We start from the raw sequence: 26,134 nt of genomic DNA, 5'->3' as shown, positions 1-26,134 counted from the left end.
ACCATGACTGGACTCTATTTGTGAAGCAAGGGACGATCGCATGGTGCAAAGATAATAAAGGCAAATTGATTAAAAACGGATGTGAATTCAAAAACCAGTTTTTTTACCACGCAAACCATCTTTATTTAATTTTTTGTGAAATTGTATGCACGCGCATGCACCCAACGATAAACTCCAGCGCAGACTGAGCTGGGTTGGGCTGAGCAGAGCATAAAATTGGGTCCGCTTGAGTGCATGCGCCTTGTGCATCAATTATGATTCACCAAAGCACAAAAACGCCTTGGTTTCCTGCGATGACAGGCCAAATGCGCCCAGCTGTGCACTCCCGCAAAGCCAGTGTTATCATGCGCGCGCAGCCAATGGGAAAGCATAAGTGAATTTCCGTTTTTGGGCGCATCTCTTTTTCACTTTTAGATTGGACTCCGGCCCCTTATCACTCTGGCTTGCTGCGAGCGGGCGCCACGCTCTTTGCATTCACTCAACCCTCGTTAATTACTTGTACTCTGCTGTATAAAACGAACAATGTACTCCGCCTTGAGATCGATCCAGAACGTTACCCGCCGCGCGGCGTCAACCACAGCAGCCGCAGCTGCCAGCAAGCCCCTGACAATCGGACTCATCCCGGCCGACGGAATCGGTCGCGAGGTCATCCCCGCCGCTAGACAGGTGCTCGAGACTCTGCGCAGCGACGTCATGCCGGCCAAGCTGAACTTTGTCAACCTTGATGCCGGGTTCGAGTACTTCCAGAAGCACGGTGTGGCCCTCCCGGAGGAGACTCTGGCAGCGCTCAAGGGTGACTGCGACGGCGCACTGTTCGGCGCCGTCAGCTCGCCGTCGCACAAGGTCGCTGGCTACTCTTCGCCGATCGTCGGTCTGCGCAAGCAGATGGACCTGTACGCCAACGTGCGGCCAGTCATTTCGGGTGCCGCAGCCACGGCGTCGGGCGAGAGACGCGCCATTGACATGCTGATTATCCGCGAGAACACCGAGTGCCTGTACATCAAGGAGGAGGAGCTGCACGAGGGCCCCGACGGCAAGTACGCCATTGCCAAGCGCCGCATCAGCGAGTTTGCGTCGCGCCGCGCCGGCGAGATGGCATTTAGCATGGCGCTGCAGCGCGACGCCATGCGCCAGCAGCTGCCCGCTTCGGAGCGCACATGGACCGGCCGCCCCAAGGTGACGATCGTCCACAAGTCCAACGTGCTGAGTGTGACCGACGGTCTGTGGCGCGAGACCGTGCGCAGCGTGTACGAGAACAACCCCGAGTACAAGGCGCGCGTGGACGTCGAGGAGCAGCTGGTCGACTCGATGGTCTACCGGATGTTCCGCGAGCCCGAGGCCTTTGACGTTGTCGTCGCACCCAACATGTACGGTGACATCATCAGCGACGGCGCCGCCGCGCTGGTTGGCAGCCTGGGTCTTGTGCCCAGCGCCAACGTCGGCGACAACTTTGTCGTTGGCGAGCCCGTGCACGGATCGGCCCCGGACATTGCCGGACGGAACATTGCCAACCCCATTGCGGCAATCCGCAGTGCTGCCATGCTTTTGGAGAGCACTGGCTACGGCTCGGCCGCGCTCGCCATCTACCGCGCCGTCGACAAGGTCTTGGCCGAGGGCCAGATCAAGACCCCCGACCTGGGTGGCAAGGCGACTACCACCGAGGTGACTGAGGCTGTCTGCAAGCTCCTCTGAGCCAAGCAACGCCGTTTTTGCATTCTTGTTGAATACATTTTATTTAATTGACTCACTTACTCAACGGCCCAACGAAGGCGGAGCCTGAGAAAAAAGGTGACAATGTCGTTAGATGCCACTCATCTGGGTGATCAAAACCGTGGAGTGGTTATGTCATTGTACATTATAAGAAAAGAATGAGGCTACAAATATACTATAAACCGACATCCTTCCCCCAGTTTGGCTAGCAACCTAAAGTGTTTATAAACTAATGCAATAGACCACTATGGTTGACTATTAATCAGTTCGCTGCTTCTTTTGAAGAGAAGAAGCAGGGACAGATTGACTCTTGTGCACACCCTTGATCTTGGGCTTAGGCTTTGGCTTGATCAACGTCTCAGGTGTCGCTGTAGACTCGGCTTCAGCCGACTGACGATTCCTTTTTGCGTGGAAAACGGGTTTCAAACCCCCCCCCGCTTAATATTATAGAATTTTGCTATAAATGTCTGGAAATTCCAAAATTCAATTTCAATAGTGTAGTGCAGGCGGCAGAGGCAAGACACGTTGAATCTCAGGAATGTGAATGTTTTTTTTTGCTACTGACTAATATTTAACCTGTTTTTTCTGCAAAAAATTTCTGCGCACAAACCACCTTTTTGTTATATTGACTGTGTCTGCTTGTTCGGCTGCTGCACTGCACGCACTGCATGCAGGCGGGATAAAAAATGTGACGGCTTGTGATTTTGTGAGCTTTCTGACTCACCAGCGCTTTCGATTGCCAATTTTTTTGTTCCTTCGACTCGAGTTGATTGGCTAAAATATATCCGGACCTAGATGACTGAGCTCTGTTTGGTCGGCTGCAGAGTGTATTTTTTTATTCATTGGTGCAACAATTTGTCTTTTTTTGACCCTTTGTGCCTGACTGGATTTGGAGATTGCCTTCAAAAAAGACAGCAATGGCCAGCAAAAACCACACATGTCTAGATATCCGAGCTGCTGCTGTATTGTTTTTTTTGGGGGGAGAGCAGCTTTTTTTGCAGCCAGAGATGGACTGTGCAACAAAAGATAGGAATGTGGCCCTTTGGAGATACCTATAAAAGGGCTCGGCCCAGAGCGGGCAGAAACTAGCGGCCTTTTCTTTTATTTTCTCCTCACCTCAGCTGTCTTTTCAAAGAATCAAGCTCACTCGTTCTCTTGCTTCTCCACTTTTATTTTTTTGTTCAGCAAGCTCAATTAAAATCGCATTACACCTCTCGCTTCTGATCGCGCAACACACGCAGTCTTGAACCACTCACGGACCACTCTCTAAAAATGCTGTCATCCACATTTTCCCGCCTGACAAATCCGGCCTCCATGGCAAGCATCGCCCGGAGCAGGCGCTACGCGCGCCGCTGGCTGCTCGGGTAAGTTTATTCCTTTTTTGCATAGCCTGTATTGCTCTGTTCTGCTGTTTATACATGCTACACTGTGCCGCCGACGCAATTCTGACATGTTTACACACCGCTTGCCTGCGGCTTGGGTGGTCAGACATGGCAAAGGGACTTGGGCCTTGTCGCGCATTCTAGGCCCTCATTTCCAATTAATGCGCCTTTCACATCGCCACTTTGGCGCTGCGATATAAAGGGCGCTCGCGCCCCTCTTCTCCCGGCAAGCAGAATCTCTAATTCTTTTGCCTTTACAAATACCCACCCACTGCTCACTCGCGGTTGCAATCACTAATACTGCATAATAACTTCACATATCTAGAGCCTCGCTTCCATGTCGTCTGTACCATCGTCCCTCGCCAAGGATCCGTCGCGTAGCTCCATTGGCTCCGCCTCGAGCTACCTCAGCAACGTCTCCAACTTTAAGATCATCGAGTCTACTCTGCGTGGTAAGTATTTTTTGCTTTGTTTTTTCAGCTGTGCTGTGGACAATTTTCGTGGAGATCTCAGTGTTTTTTTGCCTGCCTGTCAGTTCAAAAAAAGAACCCGAAAGATGTGACTCGTATATTTGTTTGAAATATGCGGGTTGCGGGTTGAGCGTCACCAGTAGCAACAGTCACAAAAAAAGGGAAAAGTGAGCGATAGAGTTACGAGCCCAGAATGTCGGTCAATTTGACCTTGAAAAAAACAAGGGGAGCAGTTGATAGGCGTGACTCATATTGCGCAATTAAGGGGTGCTTTTTGCGGTCTTCTCCCCAATTTGGCCCTATTTCTCTCCCTTTTTCCCAGCATATGCGCACACGTACACTTTGGCTGTGAAAAAAACTTGTTGGCTCGCAGATCCGCTGCCATTTTCGCCCCGCCTGGCGCAACTCGCTAAACTATTTCACATTTTATTTCCTTCTTTTTTTGCATTCCACGTAGAGGGCGAGCAGTTTGCTAACGCTTCTTCACCACCGAGAAGAAGATTGAGATCGCCAAGGCCCTCGATGACTTTGGTGTCGACTACCTCGAGCTCACCTCGCCGGCCGCCTCGACCCAGTCGTTCAACGACTGCAAGGCTATTGTCGGCCTCGGCCTTAAGGCCAAGATCCTGACCCACGTGCGCTGCCATATGGACGATGCCAAGCTGGCTGTTGAGACCGGCGTTGACGGCCTGGATGTCGTTATCGGCACCTCATCGTTCCTGCGCGAGTTCTCCCACGGAAAGGATATGCAGTACATCATTGACACCGCCACTGAGGTTATCCAGTACATCAAGGGCGAGGGCCTCGAGGTCCGCTTCTCGTCGGAGGACTCGTTCCGCTCGGACATTGTTGATCTGCTCAACCTGTACCGTGCCGTCGACAAGCTGGGCGTCAACCGTGTCGGCATTGCCGATACCGTTGGATGCGCATCGCCCGACCAGGTTGCTGAGCTCGTGCGCACGCTGCGTGGCATTGTGTCCTGCGACATTGAGTGCCACTTCCACAACGACACTGGCTGCGCCATCGCCAACGCCTACGCTGCCTTGCAGAATGGTGCCACCCACGTCGACACCTCGGTTCTCGGCATTGGCGAGCGCAACGGTATTCCCTCGCTCGGTGGCTTCATTGCCCGCATGTACGCCTCCGACAAGGAGTCGGTCAAGGCCAAGTACAAACTAGAAAAGCTGCGCGAAATCGAAAACATTGTCGCCGATGCCGTCGGTGTCTCGGTTCCCTTCAACAACCCCGTCACCGGCTACTGCGCCTTCACGCACAAGGCCGGCATCCACGCCAAGGCCATCCTCAACAACCCCTCGACTTACGAGATCCTGCGCCCTGAGGACTTTGGCATGACCCGCTACGTTGCCATTGGTCACCGGCTGACCGGCTGGAACGCTGTCAAGAACCGCGTTGACCAGCTTGGCCTGCCCTTGACCGACGTCGACTGCAAGCAGATCACAAACAAGATCAAGAACTTGGCTGACATCAGACCTCTCAGCCTCGATGACGTCGACAAGCTCCTGAGACGCTACGGCGAGGCCAAGGTTGAGGACAGCCACCACGCCATTCTGGAGGCTATCGACACCCCCGACCAGATCACCCAGTGGTAGATAAATTATGCCTGTAGGCCTGTTTCATTATTTTTCCATAGCTTGCAACAACACGTTTGATTATTATCTTTAAATTGTAAACTGGTCTGGTTCAGATCAGCACAACGCAACGCAATGAAACGAAATACAACAAAATGATCTACCACTTTGTCACGGTACTAACGACTCACTCCCTCGGGCTAAACATGTTGTTCTTGTAATAACGCAGTTCGCGCAAGCTCTCGTTGATGTCGTCGATCGCTCTGTGCGAGTATGTCTTCTTGTATCGGCCGAGCATATCAGGGGCCCAGCGCTTGGCCAGCTCGTTGACCGTGCTCACATCAATGTTGCGAAAGTGCAGGTAGTTGGCCAGCACCGGCATATACTTGCTGATAAAAACGCGGTCAAAGCCGACGTTGTTCCCCGCAAGGATGGCAGTGCCGGGCTTTTGCGAATGCTGGACAATCTGCTTGAGAAGCTCCTGCTCAGCCACCGCCAGCGTGAGCTTTGATTCGGCCACCTCTTTGAGAAGCCCGGATTTGGTGTGCATGTTGAGCGACCAGGGGTTGAGCTTGCACAACTCCTCGGGCGACCGTGCAATAACCAGGCTTTGTGGTGGGCCCAGCTGGTTGAGCTCGCCGTCTGTGATGACCATGGCCACCTCGAGGATCACGTCCTTTTCTACAGTCAGGCCCGTAGTCTCAACATCGATCCAGATCAGGGGCGCCGTGCTGCGGCTCTTGAATCGGCGGTTTATCGGACGGGCTGCCAACTGCTTGTCACCGATTGTCTGTGCGCTATTTGCTGCTGTCTTGTGCAGCAGTGGCTGTATGAGAGAGGATGCCTTTTGACCCATGCCTGTTTTTTTCTTTCAAAAAGGTTTGTCTGGCGCTGACAAGTATAAATAAAAGGCGTGGTTGTATATTATAATTGAATAGCAAAACTAAAGGCTGACGACCAGTGTATAATTTGGCATCACAGAGCCAGCAAAAGCTAGAAGTCCAGTATGGGGGCAAGCTCAAAACCACGTTTTTTTTTACCGACCGGCAGGCTTTTACCACTTACTGCGGCATCGGATAGCCGACGGAACCCGTATGCCATTGACTCTAGCACGAGAAAAAGTTATTCTTGTAGTACCGAAGCTCCTCGATGCTCTCGATAATGTCATCCAAAGCCCTGTGCGCTTCCTTCTTGAGCGGCGCAGACTCCAGCACCTGTGGGTCCCAGCGCCTGGCCAGCTCCTTGACTGTGCTCACGTCGACAATGCGGTAGTGCAAAAACTCTGTCAGCTCGGGCATCTGCCGAACAAGGAACGCGCGGTCTGCATGAACAGAGTTTCCGGCCAGTACAGCGGCGCGAGGACTGGCCCAGTGCTTCTTGACCAACGCAAGCACTTCCTGCTCGGCCTCGGCCATGGTGGTCGTCGAGTCCAGGACACTTTGGGTTAGGCCTGACTTTCCATGATGATCCTTGCACCAGTCGTTCATTGCGTCCATCACTTCCTTGGGCTGGTGGACGACAATGTTGCGGCCCTTTCAATCACATTCAGCTTGGCGTCAGTGATGATGCATGCAATCTCGATGATCGTGTCGTTGGCGTAGTCGAGACCAGTCATCTCGCAATCGATCCACACCAATGGCGGCACGGTTGGCGTTGTATTTGACATTGTTCAGGGCAAAGGCAAATGTAATATAATATAATATAATATAATGTGTTGTTGCTAAGATGTAGTTGCGAAACAGAAAAGGGGGTGCGCGTGTTAAAAAAGTACACAAATATGTAGTGCCCGTTCATCCGGCATGGTGATCACCATTGTCGCCATCAACAACTGGCGCGAGCATTGGCATATGGGAACGGCATCCCGCGACATGGTTTGATTTTATGTGTGTGTTTGTGTGTGTTTACATTAAATGAAATAAAAGAAGAGTGAGTATAAAATGAGAAACAAAAGGATGGAGCAGTGTGCTCGCTTTTACAGAGACGTCGCAGAGACCGCGCTGATGAGGACATCGAGGATCGAGGGGTCAGACAGAGTCGAGAGATCGCCAAGCTGGTCAGCCTCGCCAGCAACGACCTTGCGCAGAATGCGGCGGATGATCTTGCCCGAGCGCGTCTTGGGCAGCTCGTCGACGAGAATGAGCGTTTGGGCGTGGCGATGGGGCCAATGCGCGTGCGGACTTCTTTGACCAGCTCGGCCTTGAGCAGGCTGTTGGCTTCGAAGCCGTCCTTCAGCGTGACAAAGGCGCAGATTGCCTGGCCCGTGAGCTCGTCGTTGGCGCCAACAACGGCCGACTCGGCGACAGCATAGTGGCCGATCAGAGCAGACTCGATCTCGGCAGTCGACATGCGGTGGCCAGACACATTGATCACGTCATCAACGCGGCCGCGAATCCAGTAGTAGCCATCGGCGTCGCGGCTGGCGCCGTCGCCAGCAAAGTAGTAACCGGGGTACGGGCTCAGGTAGGTCTCGACAAAGCGCTTGTGGTCACCGGCAATGGTGCGCGCCATCGAGGGCCAGGGCTTCTTGATCGCGAGCACACCGCTGACGTCGTTGCCTTCGAGCTCAGTGCCAGTGGTCGGGTCAAGGATGGCGAGCTCAACCCCAAAGAAGGGGAAGGTGGCCGAGCCGGGCTTGGCATAGGTGGCTCCGGGGAGGGGAGTAATCACATGCGAGCCAGTCTCTGTCTGCCAGTAGGTGTCCACGACGGCGCAGCGGCCGCCACCAACAACCTCGTTGTACCAGGTCCAGGCATCAGGGTTGATCGGCTCGCCAACAGAGCCAATGACGCGCAGGGTTGAGAGGTCGCACTTAGTGACAAACTCGTCGCCGTGGCGGCGCAGGGCGCGGATGGCGGTGGGCGCGGTGTAGAACTGTGTGATCTTGTGGTCCTCAATCAGCTTCCAGAAGCGCGAGGCGTCGGGGTAGGTGGGGACCGACTCAAAAATAACGCTTGTGGATCCGAGCGCCAGGGGACCGTAGACGACGTAGCTGTGGCCAGTAATCCATCCGATGTCGGCCGTGCAGCAGAACACGTCGTTGTCGTGAATATCAAACACGTATTTCAGGGTCATTGCGGCACCCAGTAGGTAGCCGCCCGACGTGTGCACGACGCCCTTGGGCTTGCCAGTTGATCCCGATGTGTACAAAAGGAAGAGCGGGTCCTCAGCGCTGACAGGGACGGGCGGGCAGTAGGGGCGCTGGGCGGCAACGGCCTCGTGCCACCAGACATCGCGGGGCGCGCTGAATGCCACGCTCTCGCTGCCTGTGCGGCGGAAGACAAGGACCCTCTCGACCTCGGGGCAGGTCTTGAGCGCCTCATCGACAATAGCCTTGGTGCGGATGGGGCGGCTGCCACGCAGACCCTCGTCGGCGGTGATGACCACGCGGGCGCGGGCGTCGGCGACGCGCTCAGCGAGGGAGCTCGACGAGAAGCCAGCAAAGACAACGGTGTGCACGAGGCCAAGGCGGGCGCAGGCCAGCATGGCAACGGCGGCTTCGGGAATCATAGGCATATAGATAGCAACAGTGTCCCCCTTGCGCAGGCCAAAGCTGTTCAGCACGTTGGCCAGGCCGCATACCTGGCGCAGGAGCTCGCCGTAGGTGACGTTGGTCGCCTGTCCGGGCTCATCGGCCTCGTAGACAAAGGCGACGCGGCTCGGGTCCTGGATGGCCCAGCGATCGACGCAGTTGTAGGAGACGTTGAGTTGGCCGTCGGGGAACCACGCCATGTCGCCGTTGTCGAGAGACCCGCTGGAGACGTGAGTGAAGGGCTTGTCCCAGGTGAGCAGGTCGTTGGCAGTGCGCGTCCAGAACTTGGTGGGCTGCTCGATGGACTCCTTGTAGAGCTCTTCATATTCGGCCATGCTGGAGACCCAGGGCTTCTCGCGGCCGTCCTCCGGATTGACGAGGCGCGCCGGAGGCGGGTAGAGCTTGGACTGGGCAGAGTGGTCCTGGCTGTCGATGGTCATTGTAGTGCGCTCGAGTTGATGTAATTTGCTGCTGTTTTTGTCAGACACGATGGGGGGGGCTAAAGTGCGCGGATAATAAGAGATCGGAGTGCCGGAGCAAATGTTTTGAGCAAACGATGTGCAATGCAACAGACAAAAGGGGGAGGCCGAGTTACAGAAGAGGAAGGTGGTGCGAATATATGAAATGTGGCAATAAACTAGAGGCGATGAAAATAAAAAAGAAAAGAAAAGATAAAAAGAAAGAAACAACAGCGCTCAGACTCTAGCCGCTTGGGCAAGGGCGACGGGAGAGAGTGGGACGGACTGGCAGAATTATAATGTGTGTGAGGAAAATAAAAATGGTAATGTAAAAGCCCTGCAAGTTGAGGGGGCGCCGGCATAAGCCATCCAATAACATACAAATTGGTCATCGCATTGTTTCGCCAACAAGCATTATTGGTGCCTGTTCTTTTCTTTTTTTTGGTGATTGAAAAATAGAATTGAAGATGCCAGAGCCACTGCAATGGAACTCGCTCACACATCCATATCCACATCCACACCAGCTAGTCAGCAAACTAACTGCATGGAGGATCAAAAATCAAAACATGGATGCCAGAAATTTTCAAGATATCAGCAGCGCAGAAACCAGAATCAAGATGGCCTGGCAACACGCTTTTTCTCTTGTTTTTATCTTCTTGCGCACGTCGTATCCGCCCGCTTGGTTCCGACATCACAAATACAAGCTATAGCGACGGGTGCGCCAAATGTGCCAGCGTGTCAGCGCAAGTGGTTTGCTTCCACTTGGAACGACAGTCACAAAAAATGAGGCGAGATAACGTACCTAGAACCACAGGTAGGCGGAGTGCGTGCAGGGTTTAAGTGTTCGAAAGCAAAAGTGAGTTGCTGATATTAGGCGTGCTTGCTGAAAATAAACAAAAGAAAGAGACAGACAGAGACAAACAAAAACAAGCAAAAGAGCTGAAGAATAAGGGAGGAAGTTTAATGAAAAAAGAAAGACAGACGAAAATTAAAAAATCCTTGCAGGGACAGGAAAACCCCCGTTCTTTATACACGCACGCACAGGTGCAAAAGATGGGAGTTATGCGCTCGCGTATATTCGAAACGCTGTATGCGTGGCGGCACCAGCAGCAGCAGCAGCAGCAGCAGCGAAAATGAAATGTTGAAATGCTAGAAAAATAGACTACCTTTGAATTTTCATTTGGTGGAAATGGGGTGGCAGAAGGGCCGGGCCACGACCCACCCCTCTCAGCACCTTCGTTTAGCGCCGCGGCGGGAGCAAATCACAACAGCCAGCACAAGCCGGCCACGTCGCTCCTTTATTCTGCCTCCACCTCCGGCTCATTTGCTTGGTTCGCCGCATTCGGAAGTGGGCAATCGGCGGAAAGCGGCGGCGCAAATCGCAGCTTCGCTACTCTTTAACTCTCGCATCTTTGTTCCTCTGTTTTCTTTGGAGCCACGCGGAGCAAGTGCGATGGGATGCGCCCCAAACAGTCCGGTTGAAACGAGAGAAAACCCAGTCACAGCGGCATACTTGCGGCTATCTTTTTGTCCAGAGCCTCCGGACAAGAAAGGCCGGCGACGAGGGATCATGCGGGCAGCGATAAGCATGCAGCCTTTGGCTGCTCGAATGTACTTATGCGTACGGCCAATTTGGCAGTGGTTATTCGTTAGTTTTTGTGGACATCACGTGCGTGGAAACATTGCTATGTCTGGCAACCGAGATAAAGCCCCGTGCATGCATGGAACGTGTGTACGTTGGGCCACCCCCACCACGCGCTGCAGTCACCCAGCTGCGACTTATCTTCAAAGGGCATTGCCACCATCTCAGGCCCTCAATATTGCAATGGCACATGCCATTTTCGAGCGGTTATTTGTAGGGGAGATGGTGCTGGTTGGTGGGATTGGCGGCCAAGATAGAGGATGCGTGTGGGTGTGGATGTGCGTTGGTCATGAGGATGGGAATTTTCTACATTTGGCCGCATTAAAAAATAGTTCCTGAGCTTTTCATTTTTTGCGGACTGAAAGCAGTGTAAAAAGAAATTCCCAGGTCCACTTCGAGATAACACACAATCCGACAGAGGATGCGTGCGGGTGTGTGTTAATTCGGCAGGCCTTTCCAAATGCAGCAAGAACCACTCTGCTGGCTGCTTTCCACCCCCTCGTCGCAATGGCCTGTGCTCTTGCTGTTCGGTGTACTTCAGGCGCACTGCAATGCCAGTGTGCGCACATGAAGGCGATTGTGTGCATGCGGGCTAAAATAAATAAACATAGTAAATGAAGGTAGTGGTTACCGCCAACAAGGCAGTGCAGTCCAGTGCTTGGTTCTGTTCAGTCCCTCTTCTTCTTCGCAGACCTGCAGCTGGCAGACCCAGGGGGACTTCCTTGTCGCCCCGGTCCTCGCTTCCCACGGGCGATCTGCTTCGATGCCAGGGTCGACTATTGTGTTCGCCTCGGTCTCCACTCCTGCTCCTGCTCCTGCTCCTGTCGCTGTGTCTGTGCCTGTGCCTGTGCCTGTGGCCGCGGCCTTGCCTGCCATTGTCTCTGCTGTGATCACGATCGATGCGCCTCTTATTATCGCGGTCCCGATGCCTGCTGCGATGCCGCCGACTGTCGCTGTCTGAATCGCTGTCACTTTGCTTTCTGTCCTTGTCCTTGTTCTTGCCCTTGACTTTTCCCTCGTGCTTTCCTTGGCTGATTTGTGCCGATGCCGGCGGTTCCTGTGCGAACGGCACTCCCCCTTTTCGTCGTCGTCCTCGGGCGCTTTGCTTTTGGCCTGGTCTCTGTTCAGCCTGGCCTCCCGCTCGGCATCCAGCTGCTTCCTCCACGTTAGCATTGCGCTGTCCGAGAACTCATTCCCATCGCTCTTGTCCTTTAGCGCGCGGAATTCCTCCCAGGACATCCCTGCCTTTTTGCGCGCATCTATGTAGTCGCGGATAGACGGGCCTTCCATTGTTTGGTATTCGCTGCGTGTTTGATTCAGGGTTGTTAGTATGGCAGAAATATAAGCAAATAATCAAGATGAATTGGGTGTTCGGCTGCTTTCGCGCGCGTCGTGCGCGCCTTCGCGCGTCAGCCCGTTGCGGCCATCGCATCTGGCAAATGTTGGGCCGAGCACGTGAATCATTTTTTACGTGTGCAGATGTCCCGTAAGCTGATGCCAGCACATCCATGCTCACAACTTTATCGCTGTGCCCAGCAGCGCACACGCGCTCCCAAGCGGCGGATTCAGTCTTCTTCGGCCTACCATTATCACTACTACTCACTTTTTTATTTAAAGGAAGGCCAAACACAGCAATGTCATTTACCCCGCAGTTCTTCACCACGGCAGAGAGCCTGGTGGACTCGCTGGACAAAAAGCTTCTGGTGGTTCTGCGTGACGGCCGCAAAATCATCGGCATTTTGCGCTCATACGACCAGTTTGCCAACCTCGTGTTGCAAGACAGCCTCGAGCGCATTTACGTTGGTGACGCCTACGGAGACATCGAGCGGGGCGTCTTTATAATCCGCGGCGAGAACGTCGTGTTGCTGGGCGAGATCGACGGCGACATTGAGGATGCTCTCCCGCTGCGCCAGCTGCCGATAGAGAACATTTTGCAGATGCAGCGCGAGGAGGCTGAGGAGAAGGCTCGCAAGGACAAGCTGCGGTACCACCTGCTGCATAAGCAGGGCTTCAGCGTAGATTTTGCCGAAATGACTTGTACTAATCGCACCCCCCCATCGCACACACACACACCCAAATACATACACATTGAAACACCTACCCCCTCGACATGTTCGTGTTCATGCACATGTTCATTTATCTGCGTTATGCACTGTCCATCTTCAGAGACTTGCAATAATAAAGCTGTATATTTATTTGATATGGCATTTAAAAGACAAAAAACTTTCGACAAAAAGTTGACGAATCGGACCGTCTATACTTTCTTTGTTGCTTACTCGTCATCCTCATCGTCCATCTCGCCTCAACCAAGGTGGCACGCTGCTGCGCCCGGACCTTGCGCAGCGAGGCGCATATGCGCCGATCGGCGTTGTGTCGGGGTGAACGTCGCTCATGAACTGGTTAGCGCCCGTGAGTTGGCAGGGCCAAAGTCGACCTTGCTCCGGTGCTGCTGAACCATGCGCGACGACTGCTCGACCTTCTCCAACAGGCCCTGGAGCTGCTTCGAGAACTTGGACCACGACTGGCCGGCACGCTTCCTCCACCGCTTGAGTTGGAGGACTGCCGGGACAACCCACTCGGGGAACGCAATGCGCACCGACTGCGAGGCAATAGCATCGGCTAGCAGGCCAAACGCGTTGTCCAGGACAACCTCCAGATACACCCGCGTGTGCTCGTACTCCTTGGGTGCTTCAGCTGCGCGTCGAGCTGCAGTTGTTCAGCGTGCTCTTGATTGGGCGCCTGTTGAGGAACTCGGGCGATTCGAGAATCTCAATGATCATCGGCAGCACAGGGATGTAGATGCCGGTGGCCGACGACAGGCGCAGCAGCTGGTTCAGGCAATGGATCCGCAACGGGAAGAACTTGGCAGTAGGCACCAGGCGCACCACACCGAGGATGATCTGAGTCAGCGGGTACACAAGGACTCGAGGATCGCGCAGAACTCGGGCTGCTCCTCGGCACGGTCACCGCAGTAGGTGGCCAGGACCTCGGTCCAGAAGCTCAGGCTGTTGATGAACTGCCAGTTGTAAATCGCGCGGAAGGACTCCTTGCTGCGCAGCTGCATCGAGTTACGCAGATGGATCGCGAGCTGCCGGATGTAGACAAACGCGTGCTGGTAGCTGGCCTTGGCGTCGTTACCGTAGAGCTCCACGCCGCAGTTGCGCATCAGCTGGATGGTCGTCAGCGACGCAACGTTCTTGACGTTGCTGTGGCGCACATATGTCAAGTAGATGCCCTTGAGCGCCATGTCAGTGACATCGGATCCGACAGCGACACCAGCTGGCGGAGCGTGAGCAGGGCCATGATGCGCACACCATCGTCGGCGGTCGGCGAGCCAAACTGGCGCAGCATCTCCTTGACGAGGTCGCGCGTGTAGCGGTCGAAGCAGGCAAAGTAGGGAATCATGCGCTCGGACTCCTTGATCAGGTACTGAATCATCTCCGGGTCGCTCATCTGCTTGAGCAGCTCCAAAGGCTGGACAGATACGATTTGATCAGCGCCTGGACAACATGCCACTTGTTGCCACTAGCCTTGCGGCTGAGCTTGCCCTTGACAACTGGCGCGTAGTGGCCAAATGCCGTGGGTGCCATGCGGATAGCCGAGCTGACAGTCTTGTTAAAGACGCGCACGCCCTCGATGCGGTAGGGCGTGTTGCTGGTGCTGTCGTTCTCGGACTCCATGTGCGAGGCGGAGTAGAATGCAAGCAGCAGCTTCTTGAGCGACTTGAGCGAGTTGTCGTTCTTGATCTCCTTCACCCAGATGTCAAGCATCTTGGTGGTGACCGAGACGGCTGTGGATTTGGCGCTGCTCTCGGCATCACTCATCTCGACGTCATCGTCATCATTGTCGTCGCCCTCGTCTTCCTCTTCCTCGTCTTCCTCATCGCTGTTGTCTCCAGAATAGCCAGCGACGCAGGGTCGTTTTTCTCCATGAACTCGAAGAACTGTGGGTCTTTCGCTTTCATCGCCCCAAGCTGCTGCTTGAAGACCTCCTCCTCATCAGAGTCAATGTCCTCGTCATCTTCATTGTCCTCCGCCTCCTCATCATCCTCATTTTCGTCTTCATCCTCCTCGAGCTCGGATCCAGAATCGGACCCAGATGACAAGTCATCCTCATCGTCAGAGCCCAGATCGCTGCCATCTCCGAGAAGTGCAGAGATATCCTCCTCGTCCGAGACATCGTTGTTGTTTGGGTCGGCCTCCATAAACTTGCTGATATCCATGTTGGCACCACTATTTAATAGAATGCGTTAAAGGTGTTATACTTTTGATTTTAGCATATTTGTCAATGGCATCATATGGTTATCGTGCGGGAGAGCATGGAAAAATATCGTAAATCAATCAGACTTTCGCGGTTGCACCCGCGCTTCCTGGCAGCACAGAACTTACACTCCCTTGGGTGTCGACTCGGCGAATTCAGTCAGACCATCGACCTCCTCGATTCCAGTGAACACCTCCTTTTCCTCGTCGTCAAGGCCAGAGCCAGACTTTCTGTTCTTCTTGATCTCGCGCTTTTTGAACAGCTGCTGGTTCTTCTTGTGCTTGTGGCGGCGCTCAAGCTCGCCCTTGAGGTGGTTTTTGTTGAACTTTTTCGTCGACTTTTTAGCTTTGCCCATTGTTGTTGATGTGAATATACGAAGATAAATTCGTACAAGGTATGGAAAATAAGGGGTTGGAAAGAAATGAATAAATGAACGAGCAGACAAGCAAGCAAACAGACGGCGGTTGAGAAAAGGCTGGAGCAAAGCGAAAATTTTGTGCTTTCGCCAGCTAAAATATATTGGATCTTTTTTTTTTTTTTGCTCACTGAGCACGATCGCTTGATCATTTGATCCAGAGCCAGCTTTTTGGCTGATTCTTCGCTGCGAGCTCGAGCATGAAAAAAAGAAGAAAAATGAGATCAAGTTTTTTTTGCTTCTTTTTTTTTTAAAAACTCGTAGTAGGTTTTATATATATATATCTTTGCGCATTCGTCAAATTACACTTATTCGGGGGCAGAGCTACGTGCAGCAGGCAAACACACACTCACACACACGCACACACACGCACACACCACACCATCTTCAAAATGAAGGTTAAGGCGCTTTCCCGCAGCACAACAGAGTCCACACGCGAGACAAAGAGCGACATCCAGCTGCTGCCGCGGAACATCGATCCGGAGCTGCACCCGCTGGAGCGGGCACGCGAGTACAAGCGTGCGCTCAACTCGGCCAAGCTGGAGCGCATGTTTGCCAAGCCGTTCCTGGCCAGTCTCGGCGGCCACATCGACGGCGTCTACGCGATGGCAAAGAACCCGTGGGACCTCGACAGCATCATCTCGGGCAGCGGCGACGGCGAGCTACGCATGTGGTCCCTGGCCGATCAGAAGACGGTCTGGCGCGCGCCTGAGGCGCACAGGGGCGTCGTTAAGGGTGTGTGCAACATCCCCGGTGGCGCCAGCGACCGGTTCCTGTCGGTCGGTACCGACAAGATGGTCAAGGTGTGGAGCCGTAGCGAGAGCGCAGTCGCGGCTGATGGCCTGACGCCCGAGACCGTGGCCACGTACAGCGGCAAGCACGCATTCAGCGGAATCGACCATCACCGCGATCGTTCGCTGTTCGCCACAAGCTCGTCGCTGGTCGAGGTGTGGGACGTCGAGCGGTCCGAGCCCATCAGCAACCTGACGTGGGGCGCAGACACCATCAACACCGTACGCATGAACCAGACCGAGGTCAACGTGCTGGCTAGCTGCGGCACCGACCGGTCGATCATCCTGTACGACCTGCGCACTAACTCGCCGCTGGCCAAGCTGGTCATGACGCTGAGCACCAACGCCATCTCGTGGAACCCCATGGAGGCCTTCATGTTTGCCACGGCCAATGAGGACCACAACATCTACACCTTTGACATGCGGCGCATGGACCACGCTGTCAACGTGCTGCGCGACCACGTGTCGGCCGTTATGGACGTCGACTACTCGCCGACTGGCCAGGAGCTGGTCAGCGCCAGCTACGACCGCACTGTGCGGCTGTGGGACGCCTCCGGTGGCCACTCGCGCGACATCTATCACACCAAGCGCATGCAGCGCGTCTTCTGTGCCAAGTACACCATGGACAACAAGTACGTGCTGTCGGGCAGTGACGACAGCAACCTGCGCCTGTGGCGCGCACGCGCGTCGGACCGCATGGGTGTGCAGTCCAACCGCGAGCGTGCGTCCATCGAATACGCCGAGAAGCTCAAGGACCGCTTCAAGTACGTGCCCGAGGTCAGCAAAGTGCTGCGCCAGCGCAACGTGCCGGTCGGCGTCAAGAAGGCCTCCCAGACAAAGCGCGTCATGATCCAGTCGCGCAAGCGCAAGGAGGAGAACCAGCGCAAGCATCTCAAGCCTGGCTCCAAGCCACGCATCCCCGAGCGCAAGAAAAGCATCCTCGGTGTCACCAGCAAGTAGGCGATCGGGCGCAGCGGGCCCCGCGTCATCGCTCATCCATCTACCATTATATAAATATTTTTTGCCAGCAATACAATACAATTCACGCCACGACCACACCACATCGCTCTGCATGTCTCCTCTCGCCGCCGATGATGGACTTGATTTTTCTTGAATGCTCCCGCCTCAGCCACCTCTGCCACAAATCAACTAACTGCTCTTTTTTGCGCTCCAAAACTCCCAATTGAGCTACGACTTTTCTTTGTCTCTTGACCAAAAAAGAAAAAGCCCTGCCGCGCTCACTTGTTTGCTCTTCTGCTCTCTTTCGTCGTCTTTGACTTTCACTTTTTAGCACTGGGCATCACTCGAAAATACCATATCAGCGGCGGTGCCATTTATTTGTCGCAGCCACCTCTTACCGACGCCGTAGCCAGCAATAGCCATCCACAGTAATTACCAACCATGCCGCCGACCGGCTCCATATCGCGCACAGAGCACTTCTCCGCTGCCCACCGTCTGCACAGCCCGCACCTTAGCGACGAGGAAAACAGGCGGGTGTTTGGAAAGTGCAACCACGCCAGCGGCCATGGCCACAACTACGTGCTAGAGACCATTGTCAGAGGGCCCATCGACGCCAAAACCGGGATGGTCGTCAACATCGAGCATCTCAAGCGCTGGATTAAGGCTGCGGTGCTGGATGTGGCCGACCACCGCAACCTGGACGCCGACATTGCCTTCTTTAAGACGCGTCCGAGCACAACAGAGAACCTTGCCGTGTTCATCTGGATCCGCCTGACGCAGCTGATGCCCGCCGGCCTCTTGCACAAGATCGTCGTGTCCGAGACACCCAAGAACAAGGTTGTTTTCACGGGCGACGGGCTGGCCGACACTGACTTTCGAGACTGTGTTGTTTGAATGACAATGTCGATTAATGCTAAATAATACGATAAAAATAAAACTGATGCACGAGCCCCACACGAGCCGCAAAGCCAATGTGGAACCAAAAGGGGAAGTGAGTTTAACTAGTGTGTCTCGGCCTCCTTCTTCTCATTTCCGCTGCCGCCGCCCATCAGGGCGAGCTGCCATGCGGGGATCGTCGGCGTGGGCATTGGCGAAGTCGCTGCAGACCCTGTATTTGAAGTCGAAACGGGGTTTTCCTCGGCTGGCGCGGCAGAGGAAAACGCCGTCGTGGGCGTCAATGAGCGCGCTGCAGGGGAGAAGCTGTGGGTAGGGGCGCGCTGGCTGAGAAGCATCGACCGAAGGCTGCGGATGTCCGACTGGACGTCGGCCACTGACGCGCCGCCCGCAGCTGCTGTCTTTGCAGATAGTCCTGCGATTTCCCGCTGCAGGTCCTCGAGCGTTACTAACAAGCGACGAGACGATGTGTTGTGCTCAATTTCCTGCGTGGCTATCTTGTCCATGACAGAGGACATTCCCTCGATGGCTTCGCTGGTTCTTTGCGACTGCTTCGAAATTGTTTCGAGGATCTGGGTGGTGGAGGCGCCCAAAACTTCGAGCTGCTTGCGAGTGAGCTCGTTCTGCTCGACAAGCAGCTTCTTCTCCTCTTCCAGACGCAGATTGTCGTCGCGCGCCAAAAGAAGAGGCGTGATGTACTTCTTTGCAAACATGTACAGTCCGTAACCCAGGCCGCCAGCGACCACGGCCGCAATAAAATAGTCTTTCCAATCCAAGTGTGGGCGCGGCGGCGGCGCAAGAGGAGCTATTGGCTGGGCGTACCCGTATCCAGTACTGCCATTTCCAGAACCGGAACCCGTTCCAGCAGGCGCGGCAGCACCTGGTGTTTGTGTGTGATTCTTTGCCCGGGCAAGCGCATCCTCAATCTCAGCGTTTGTGAGCCCCTTTGTTTCCAAGAACGATATCTTTTTGGCCAAGGTCGATGACTGCACCTTTGGATCGGCGAGAAACCGCACTGCGGACTCGATTATGTCCTCTCGAAGAGGCGATGTCAGCGGGCCTGCAGCCGGCAGCGACGACGACGACGACGCCTCGGCAGACATTATGTGATGTCGATTGCGCTAGTTAATTGCGTGCTATAATTTAAAAAAAAAGATAGTTTGTGAGAAAGTGCGAGGTATATTATACGAGGGAATGCGATAATGCCCAAGCTTTAAACTATTATTTTTAAATTCCCTTAGTACAAATGCGAAATATACAAAATAGAGGATTGAATTGAAACTGAAAACCAAAGTTTATAAAGAAAAAAGGTGGCTGCAGCAGTGGCGGGCTCGACGCATCACAGAGGGACGAGCGAAAAGCTTGAAATAATCTTTTCTTTTTTCACGCTTTCAGTTGCTGCGCTGATTACCATTCACATGCCACGGAGCTCGAGTCGCTCAGCTTGAGCGACCGAAATTTTCGGCAAGCACAAGTCAAGGTGAAAAAAGGGGGCGCTCACGTCACATGCCCCCATACGCACAGGCTGCGGCTGATGCCAGCGGCGTTTCAAGGATGTCGTACGCTGGGAGATGTCGTTGGACCACCATTGCATTGTTTGCTGAAACCCCACGCTTTCCTACATCTATATTGCTCATCCAGTCATTATTGGCAATTACTGACAACCAGCAAATCGCATGAGCGGCATCGTGCGCAACCGAGCAAGCGGCGTCGTGTCTGCCGCGGCAATGCAGCGCGCCGTGTCGACTAAAGTGCTGCGGTCCGTCGCACTGGCGGAGACCAAGCGAGTGTCGCGGGCACACACCGCCCCGGTGCACTGTATGGCCATCGACAAAGTCGAGCATCGGTTTTTGCTTTCGGCTGGCGCCGACACGTCAATCCAGCTGTTTGATCTCGAAGCGACGCAGAAGACTGACACGTGTGCTAGCCAGATCGAACCCGCGCATCATATTCCGGCTGAATCGGGTCACACGCGGCTGATATCGAGCATCGAGTGGTACGCTGCCGACACAGGCATGTTTTCCACAGCATCATTTGACCATACTGTGCGCATTTGGGACGCTGTCGAGCTGACTGAGGCATGCCAGTTCGACCTGGGCTCTCGTGTCAACAGCCACCGGATGTCGGCGACCGGCTCCCATTCGTTGATTGCCGCTGCCGATGAGTCGCCGTACATCCGCCTGTGCGATCTAGCGACGGGCGCATTTGCACAGACCGTCTCGGCGCACGCGCAGGGCTGTGCTGCGCTTGCCTGGTCCCCCACAGACCCCTATACGCTGGCCACGGAGGCAATGACGGGTGCCTCAAGCTGTGGGACATCCGGCGGGCAGACTCGCAGCTCTACAGTCTTGACGCTGGCAACAGTTTGTCGACCAACCCGTCAAAGAGGGCCGCAATTAGCAGCGTCTTGTTTACAGAGGATGGGTGTCGCGTTGTCAGTGCCAGGTCAGATCATCGGGTGCAAGTATGGTCGGTCACAAACTTTCCAATCGAACCGTTGGTCGACTGCCATATCAGCATAGAAACAGGAATCGGCAGCTCTGCCTTTTTGTCTCCAGGGCCCATTGGCGCATCAATGACATCTGCAGTCGATGGGACCACGGCTGGGAGCGAGGTGATGTTTATTCCAAACGGCAACACCACCGTTGCCATGGTCGACATTAGCAGCGGCCAACAAGTAGCGCTGCTTGATGGCCACTTTGCCCCTACCACTTGCACGGCGTGGAGGGTTGGCCACCTGGAGCTGTACACCAGCGGCGCTGACAGCGAGATCATTGTATGGTGCCCACCAGCAAATGAAGCTTTGAGCGATGCCCAGATGGAGGCACGGGCTGATGCGTGGTCCGACGATGACAGCGATGGTCCTAACAACTAAAAAAGTGTTTATTTATTTAAGTTACGACCTAAAAATTGTATTAAAGTCGCAACCTTGGCGTATTATATCATGTTATGTTGTAAGTGCCGAAACGTCTTTTCCAAATATCAATGCGGTTTGCCAATAGCGCCTTGGCCTCCGATTTGCTGAGGGCGGCTGAGGGGCTGTTAGCTTCGGCACCCTCGGTCTTTGATATGGACCCAGTCCCTGCCGCCCCGTTGTCAGCGATGATGATGTCATTGTAGTTGTTGCTGTTGATGTGACTGGCAGCGTATCGAGAATATGCTGGGCTTCGGCGGCATCCTCAGCGGCCAGGACATCAGCCATTTGTACAAGACGCGCAAACTTTTGGCGCAAAAGCCCAGCAGACTCGTGTTCCAGGTAGCGCTGGAGCTCACGCACGTCCTTCTCAAACATAATTCCACCAAGAATGTTGAATTTAGACTGGCGGATGGCGCGCTCCCAGTCGGTGGCCAGCGATGTGGTAGCCATTGCCAGGATAGCAGTGTAGTTAGCCGTCGTCAGGCGGTACTTAAGCTGGTGCGAAAGGTGGGTAAACTTCATCGTAAAGCGCTTCTGGAAGAGGTTGTCGTTTTGGACGTCGTTAAACTCCTCGTCAGTCAAGACGTACTTTATGTCACGGTAGGACTGCTGAAGTATTGAACGCACCCAGGGCTTGATGAGATGGGCGGTGAGCTGTTCGAGCGAGCGCTGCTTCGCGTGTGTGAATTTCGCTGAAAAGGCAGCGACAGTGTCGAGGGCCTTGAGGGCGCGCTCCGTGTGGTCCTTTTGCGGAATGCGCTGCCACTCGGAGTCGACGCGGGCGCGGAGGGAGTCTGTGGTCTTTTGTAAGTACGAGATCGCTAGATCCAGGTTGTTGAGCGAGGCCAGGATGCTGCGCTGTGAGGCTGACTGCGGGTTGATGTTTGGTGTGGCGGTAGTGCCAGCGGCAGCGGCGGAGACAGCAGAAGCGGAAACCCTGGAGGCAGCCAGGGACCCAGGTAGAGCAATACTATTCCATTTGGCCATGGCGCGCGGCTCTATTGCGGCAAGGAAAACGGAGTTCATGACGTTGATTGCAAGCTGGCAGATGGTCTCTACTGCAGGCGGCTGCTGCATGGCAACAGCATGCTCAAGTGCAGTCTTAATAACAAAGAACATGTCCTCGACACAGGAGGATGTGTGAGATATGTGGGCCAGAGACGCAGTGGCAGCAGACTGGGTGGTCCTTGACCACGGTGATTTTTTGGCACTGGTGGCACCTGGAGACGAGGCATAGTTCGGCCTGCCAGTAGCCAGTTTGCTGAGCCTGGGCGCAGACATGGCATCAGTCGAGTCAGTGATGGGCGACTCCCATCCGGGCAGTGAGTCTATGTCGTCCAGCGACATGGCCTTGGCAGCTGAGCGGGAGACAAAGAAAGACTCGAAGACGATGTAAGTGTCGGTTAGCCACTCGAGACGCACCGAAAGCGGCGTGTTGGCGACAAGACCAGTTGATTTGTCAAATACAGCTGGTGATTTCTGCATCGTGACCGGAGCGAGCCTGGCGGCCTGGGCGGCTGAAAGCGAGAAGCGCTCGACGAGGGGCAGCTGGTCAGTGGGCGCAGTAGGCATGGTAAATATGCTCGAGCGCTCGGCCCTGTCGCCCACGAGCTGCTCAGCCGCAACAGAGAGGACACGCAGCTCGGGAGCGGCGCGCGACTCCATAAATCGGTTGAAAGTGGCGATCTGGCGCGCGACAAGCACGATCTCTGCCAGAATGTTTGTGATGTCATTGAAGTCTTGGTCCGACACGGGCTGGGCGCGGTCATCGGGTTTGGCCCTGGGGTTGGCGTGGGCAATCTGGCCCAGGCGGCGCTCAATGTGCCGCTCGTCGTCAAAAAAGTCCAAAATCATGGCGGCGCGCTTGGCTGTCTCGATGTGGAGGCGCTGGATGACGCGCAGCATGCGGCCGGGCCCGTAGTGTGTCTCGACGAGGGGGAAGTTGTTGTCGATGATGACGGCAGCAATCTCAAAGAGTCGGGTGATGCGCAGCGCGTAGAGATTGGCGGCTGGGACATCGCCCTGGGAAATACGGGCCTTGTCGGCGAGCGTCACGCAGAGAAAGTCGGAATACTTGTCCAGCCCACGCAAGTCGTCGCCAAGCAGCGGGAACAGGCGGAAGCAGCGGGCAATGTCCTTTGTGTTGCCAGCATCTACAGCAGTGTCGAACATGAACACGATGCGGTCAACAAGGTCATCCTTGGCCGCTGCAATGACACCGGCAGGATCGGGATCCGCAAAGCGCGCAAAAGGGTTGGTGAGGGCGGCAGCGTCGGTGGTTATATACCTGTGGATGAGGGCGGCAGCGACATCAATGTCCTTGGCAGCCATTGCGGTGAGAAGCTCGGCGAGGCGCTGCTTGAGAAGCGTTGTTTCGTCTACTAGGCGGAGGGCGTGCGTGAGAGAGGCGAGTTCGCGGTCAAGAAGGCGCACGCGAGCGCTGATTGCACCGGCATTGGCAGCTGTGGTTCGATGACAGCCTGGACGGGCGCCAGGCTGTCAGCTACGGCGTGCAGCGGATCCTGCAGGGCGGCTAGCGCAGAAAACCGGTGGTCGATAGCCTCGGCAGGCTCAATGGCGTCTGCGATTTCGGCATCGATGCGCGTCTCCTCAAGCTCGAGCAGGTTATAGGCGTGCTCGATGTGCGCGAGGTCAGTGAGGTCTATGTCAAAGTCAGGGCCCAGGTCGAGTTCGAGGTCGTGGTCGCTCTCATGATTAAAGTCGTCGTCGTTGTCGTTGTCATTGTCGTCTTCGTGGTCGCGTTTGGCTTCGACTTGGGCTTTAACCTCGACTTCAGAGCCAGGCTCCAGCGAATTCGAGTCCGCACCGCCGGGCATTGTCGTAGAGAATGAAGAGTCAAACAAGGGGCGAATGGGTGGAATGTGTAAATAAAAAATTAAATTAAGCACGAATTTTAGGAGAGGAAACAAAAAAGGAAAGAATTGAAAGCGCGTTGAAGCGAATAGAAACAGCACCGTGCTACATCATGATCACGACACCATCGCGGAACATCAAGCGATTTTCGCGCTCCATGTCGAGCAGGGCCAGCTCGGCCTCGGCAGCAGAAAACGGCTGGCTGATACCAGCGTTGACCGCAGGCAAAATGGTGTTGGGAAAGGCCCACGGCGACTCGGACTCGTCAAGGCGACGGTCAGCGATGGCACGGCTGAGCTGGAAGCGGAACAGGCGCGTGCGATCTACGGATAGGGGCGCGGCGCTGGCAGGCTCCTGGTCCGGGTTCTGGCCCTGGTCCTGATCAACATCCATGCCGTCGTCCTGCCAGTCCATGTCGGCGGCGGCGGGTGCGCTCTGCGACGATTGCGGTTGCGACTCGGGCGCCCCAGCGAGCACGCGCGCGCGCTTCGACTGCTTGCTGGCGACGGCGGCGGCCTGTGGCGGCTTGGCTGCCTGCTCCTTGAACAGCGCAAAGCGCAGCAGCGCCTTGGCGACGTCGGCGTCCTGCGCATCAACCGTGGGCGACAGGCGCAGCTTGGCGTGCGCCGTGGCCAGGCGTATCAGCGTCTCAAGTGTGCGCGCCGTGACGGGCGCAGTGGTCAGCACAGCATTGGCACCGGCGGCCTGGCCACTGGCCTGCGCACGCAGCTCGGCGTATGCCGCAGCCAGGTCGTCGGCGGCAGCGTCGCCCAGCACTGGCCGCACCATGTTCTTGGCAAAGTATAGGAAGCGCCGCAGAAACTCAGTCGACAGCACCTCGCGTTTGGGCGCCACGGCCGCATCACTGCCAACGTTGGCTGGCGACAGCTCGCCGCGGCGGCTGCGCGTGCGGTGGCGGCTGCAGCGGCCGCGGCTACGCCGGCGTGCAGATACTCATTGTACGGCTCGAACACCGCGCAGGCTCGCGCAGCCCGTGCGCCCGAGTCGCCATCGGCATCGGCACCGGCGTCGGCCAGCAGCTGCGCCGTGCCCAGGCCCTGGTCCAGCAAATCGGCTCGGGCTGGCCAGCATCAGTGCCCGGCGGCACGTAGCGGTGCATGCGCAGCACGTGCGCCGAAATCATGCGGTCGCGCGCCTCGTCCATCGAGTCGGTGACGATGAACAGCAGGTCGAATCGACTCAGCAGCGAGTCGGGCAGTGCGATGTTATGGTGCGGCGGCCGTTTGGGGTCGTAGCGGCCGTAGACCGGGTTGGCGGCGGCCAGCACCGAGCAGCGTGCGTTGAGCGTCGTGTGGATGCCGGCCTTGGCCACGGTCACGGTCTGCTGCTCCATGACCTCATGGATGGCCACGCGGTCCATGTCGGTCATCTTATCGAACTCGTCGATGCACACGACGCCGCGATCGGCCAGCACCATGGCGCCGGCCTCCAGCCGCCGCTCGCCCGTGTCCTTGTCCGACACGACGGCGGCCGTCAGCCCGACACCCGAAGAGCCGCGGCCGGTTGTGGCAATGGCCAGCGGCGCGATGCGCAGCACGTAGCGCAGCACCTGCGACTTGGCGGTCGACGGGTCGCCGACCATCAACACGTTAATGTCGCCGCGGATGTGCGTGCCGTTGTCTAAGTTCTTCTCGCAGCCACCCAGTAGCTGAAGCAGCATGGCACGCTTGATCTCGGCGTGGCCGCAGATGCTGGGCGCCAGCGACTGCGCCAGCAGCTCGTATGCGTCACCGCGCTTGGCCACCGTGCGGATGTTGCGGATGTCGCCATCCGTCAGCGCCAGCGCGCCTGGAACGCCGCCAGCCGCCGCGCGCGCGTTGACCTCGCGCGCCGACCCTCCGCCGGCCGCCAGTGACCCGGCGCCAAAGACACGCACAGCGTTGGCCACCAGCACCGTGCGAAAGATAGCTGACGCTGCCGTCGTCGCGCGCCCGCCCAGCGCGCGGTACACGCCGACCAGCGCCACGCGGTCACCAGGCTTGACGGCATCGACCAGGTCGCCATCGAGCAGCACGTCAACACCGCGCGGCAGCTGGCCGGGGGGCGCGCGCTCAGGCATCTCCTGGATGTTGACCGTCTGGTGATCGGCGTAGCGGCTGAACCCGAACTCGGTCGTTAGCGCGTTGCCCTTGTCATCGGCTGTTGGGTACGCCGATGACATGGCGCCTTGCGGCCCGGCGCCGCCCATGCTGGTGGTCGCGTCAACGTACGTCTTGGCATAG

At 55.8% G+C, this 26,134-nt stretch overlaps 12 protein-coding genes across 12 annotated transcripts; 6 read left to right on the top strand and 6 right to left on the bottom strand.

The window, feature by feature from the left end:
- Positions 1 to 400: 400 nt before the first annotated feature.
- BX661DRAFT_182591 (uncharacterized protein) lies at positions 401 to 1,747 on the top strand. Its single transcript, XM_051536011.1, has one exon. The coding sequence runs from the start codon at positions 523 to 525 to the stop codon at positions 1,690 to 1,692; it is 1,170 nt and encodes a 389-aa protein (XP_051391708.1). The 5' UTR covers positions 401 to 522; the 3' UTR covers positions 1,693 to 1,747.
- A 1,073-nt stretch (positions 1,748 to 2,820) lies between these two features.
- On the top strand, positions 2,821 to 5,257 carry BX661DRAFT_182589 (homocitrate synthase). Its single transcript, XM_051536010.1, has 4 exons — positions 2,821 to 3,074; positions 3,420 to 3,548; positions 4,020 to 4,029; positions 4,057 to 5,257. The coding sequence occupies exons 1-4, from the start codon at positions 2,983 to 2,985 to the stop codon at positions 5,170 to 5,172; spliced, it is 1,347 nt and encodes a 448-aa protein (XP_051391707.1). The 5' UTR covers positions 2,821 to 2,982; the 3' UTR covers positions 5,173 to 5,257.
- On the bottom strand, positions 5,258 to 6,062 carry BX661DRAFT_182588 (ribonuclease H-like domain-containing protein). Its single transcript, XM_051536009.1, has one exon. The coding sequence runs from the start codon at positions 6,005 to 6,007 to the stop codon at positions 5,339 to 5,341; it is 669 nt and encodes a 222-aa protein (XP_051391706.1). The 5' UTR covers positions 6,008 to 6,062; the 3' UTR covers positions 5,258 to 5,338.
- Positions 6,063 to 6,919, bottom strand: BX661DRAFT_182587 (uncharacterized protein). Its single transcript, XM_051536008.1, is given in 2 exon segments — positions 6,063 to 6,683; positions 6,695 to 6,919. The coding sequence occupies 2 exon segments, from the start codon at positions 6,815 to 6,817 to the stop codon at positions 6,258 to 6,260; spliced, it is 549 nt and encodes a 182-aa protein (XP_051391705.1). The 5' UTR covers positions 6,818 to 6,919; the 3' UTR covers positions 6,063 to 6,257.
- Positions 6,920 to 7,123: 204 nt separating this feature from the next.
- On the bottom strand, positions 7,124 to 9,015 carry BX661DRAFT_193873 (uncharacterized protein; the record flags this gene model as incomplete). The annotated part of the gene is made up of 2 exons (XM_051537822.1): positions 7,124 to 7,273; positions 7,339 to 9,015. The coding sequence occupies 2 exons, from the start codon at positions 9,013 to 9,015 to the stop codon at positions 7,124 to 7,126; spliced, it is 1,827 nt and encodes a 608-aa protein (XP_051391704.1).
- Positions 9,016 to 12,414: 3,399 nt separating this feature from the next.
- Positions 12,415 to 12,959, top strand: BX661DRAFT_198417 (uncharacterized protein; the record flags this gene model as incomplete). The annotated part of the gene is made up of 2 exons (XM_051538225.1): positions 12,415 to 12,817; positions 12,949 to 12,959. 2 exons carry the CDS (start codon positions 12,415 to 12,417, stop codon positions 12,957 to 12,959), a joined length of 414 nt encoding a protein of 137 aa, XP_051391703.1.
- A 210-nt stretch (positions 12,960 to 13,169) lies between these two features.
- BX661DRAFT_171065 (Noc2p family-domain-containing protein) lies at positions 13,170 to 15,395 on the bottom strand (the record flags this gene model as incomplete). Its single annotated transcript, XM_051533673.1, has 6 exons — positions 13,170 to 13,486; positions 13,697 to 14,059; positions 14,095 to 14,254; positions 14,290 to 14,665; positions 14,716 to 15,012; positions 15,169 to 15,395. The coding sequence occupies 6 exons, from the start codon at positions 15,393 to 15,395 to the stop codon at positions 13,170 to 13,172; spliced, it is 1,740 nt and encodes a 579-aa protein (XP_051391702.1).
- A 452-nt stretch (positions 15,396 to 15,847) lies between these two features.
- On the top strand, positions 15,848 to 17,206 carry BX661DRAFT_143274 (essential protein required for biogenesis of 40S ribosomal subunit; the record flags this gene model as incomplete). Its single annotated transcript, XM_051532997.1, has 1 exon — positions 15,848 to 17,206. One exon carries the CDS (start codon positions 15,848 to 15,850, stop codon positions 17,204 to 17,206), a length of 1,359 nt encoding a protein of 452 aa, XP_051391701.1.
- A 220-nt stretch (positions 17,207 to 17,426) lies between these two features.
- Positions 17,427 to 18,153, top strand: BX661DRAFT_18079 (6-pyruvoyl tetrahydrobiopterin synthase-like protein). The gene has a single exon (XM_051535546.1). The coding sequence runs from the start codon at positions 17,648 to 17,650 to the stop codon at positions 18,098 to 18,100; it is 453 nt and encodes a 150-aa protein (XP_051391700.1). The 5' UTR covers positions 17,427 to 17,647; the 3' UTR covers positions 18,101 to 18,153.
- Positions 18,131 to 19,437, bottom strand: BX661DRAFT_182582 (peroxisomal membrane anchor protein conserved region-domain-containing protein). The gene has a single exon (XM_051536007.1). It carries the CDS (start codon positions 19,201 to 19,203, stop codon positions 18,208 to 18,210), a length of 996 nt encoding a protein of 331 aa, XP_051391699.1. The 5' UTR covers positions 19,204 to 19,437; the 3' UTR covers positions 18,131 to 18,207.
- Positions 19,438 to 19,695: 258 nt separating this feature from the next.
- BX661DRAFT_182581 (WD40-repeat-containing domain protein) lies at positions 19,696 to 21,022 on the top strand. Its single transcript, XM_051536006.1, has 2 exons — positions 19,696 to 20,338; positions 20,389 to 21,022. Exons 1-2 carry the CDS (start codon positions 19,777 to 19,779, stop codon positions 20,973 to 20,975), a joined length of 1,149 nt encoding a protein of 382 aa, XP_051391698.1. The 5' UTR covers positions 19,696 to 19,776; the 3' UTR covers positions 20,976 to 21,022.
- A 2,898-nt stretch (positions 21,023 to 23,920) lies between these two features.
- BX661DRAFT_182579 (MCM2/3/5 family-domain-containing protein) lies at positions 23,921 to 25,684 on the bottom strand. Its single transcript, XM_051536005.1, has 3 exons — positions 25,000 to 25,684; positions 24,846 to 24,931; positions 23,921 to 24,810 (listed from the first exon to the last, which is right to left on the bottom strand). Exons 1-3 carry the CDS (start codon positions 25,570 to 25,572, stop codon positions 23,997 to 23,999), a joined length of 1,473 nt encoding a protein of 490 aa, XP_051391697.1. The 5' UTR covers positions 25,573 to 25,684; the 3' UTR covers positions 23,921 to 23,996.
- Positions 25,685 to 26,134: the final 450 nt, after the last annotated feature.

The sequence above is a fragment of the Kickxella alabastrina genome, assembly GCF_025024165.1.
Source record: "Kickxella alabastrina strain RSA 675 chromosome Unknown BX661scaffold_11, whole genome shotgun sequence".
Lineage (NCBI taxonomy): Eukaryota > Fungi > Kickxellomycota > Kickxellomycetes > Kickxellales > Kickxellaceae > Kickxella > Kickxella alabastrina.
This window is presented reverse-complemented; position numbering and strand designations above follow the sequence as displayed.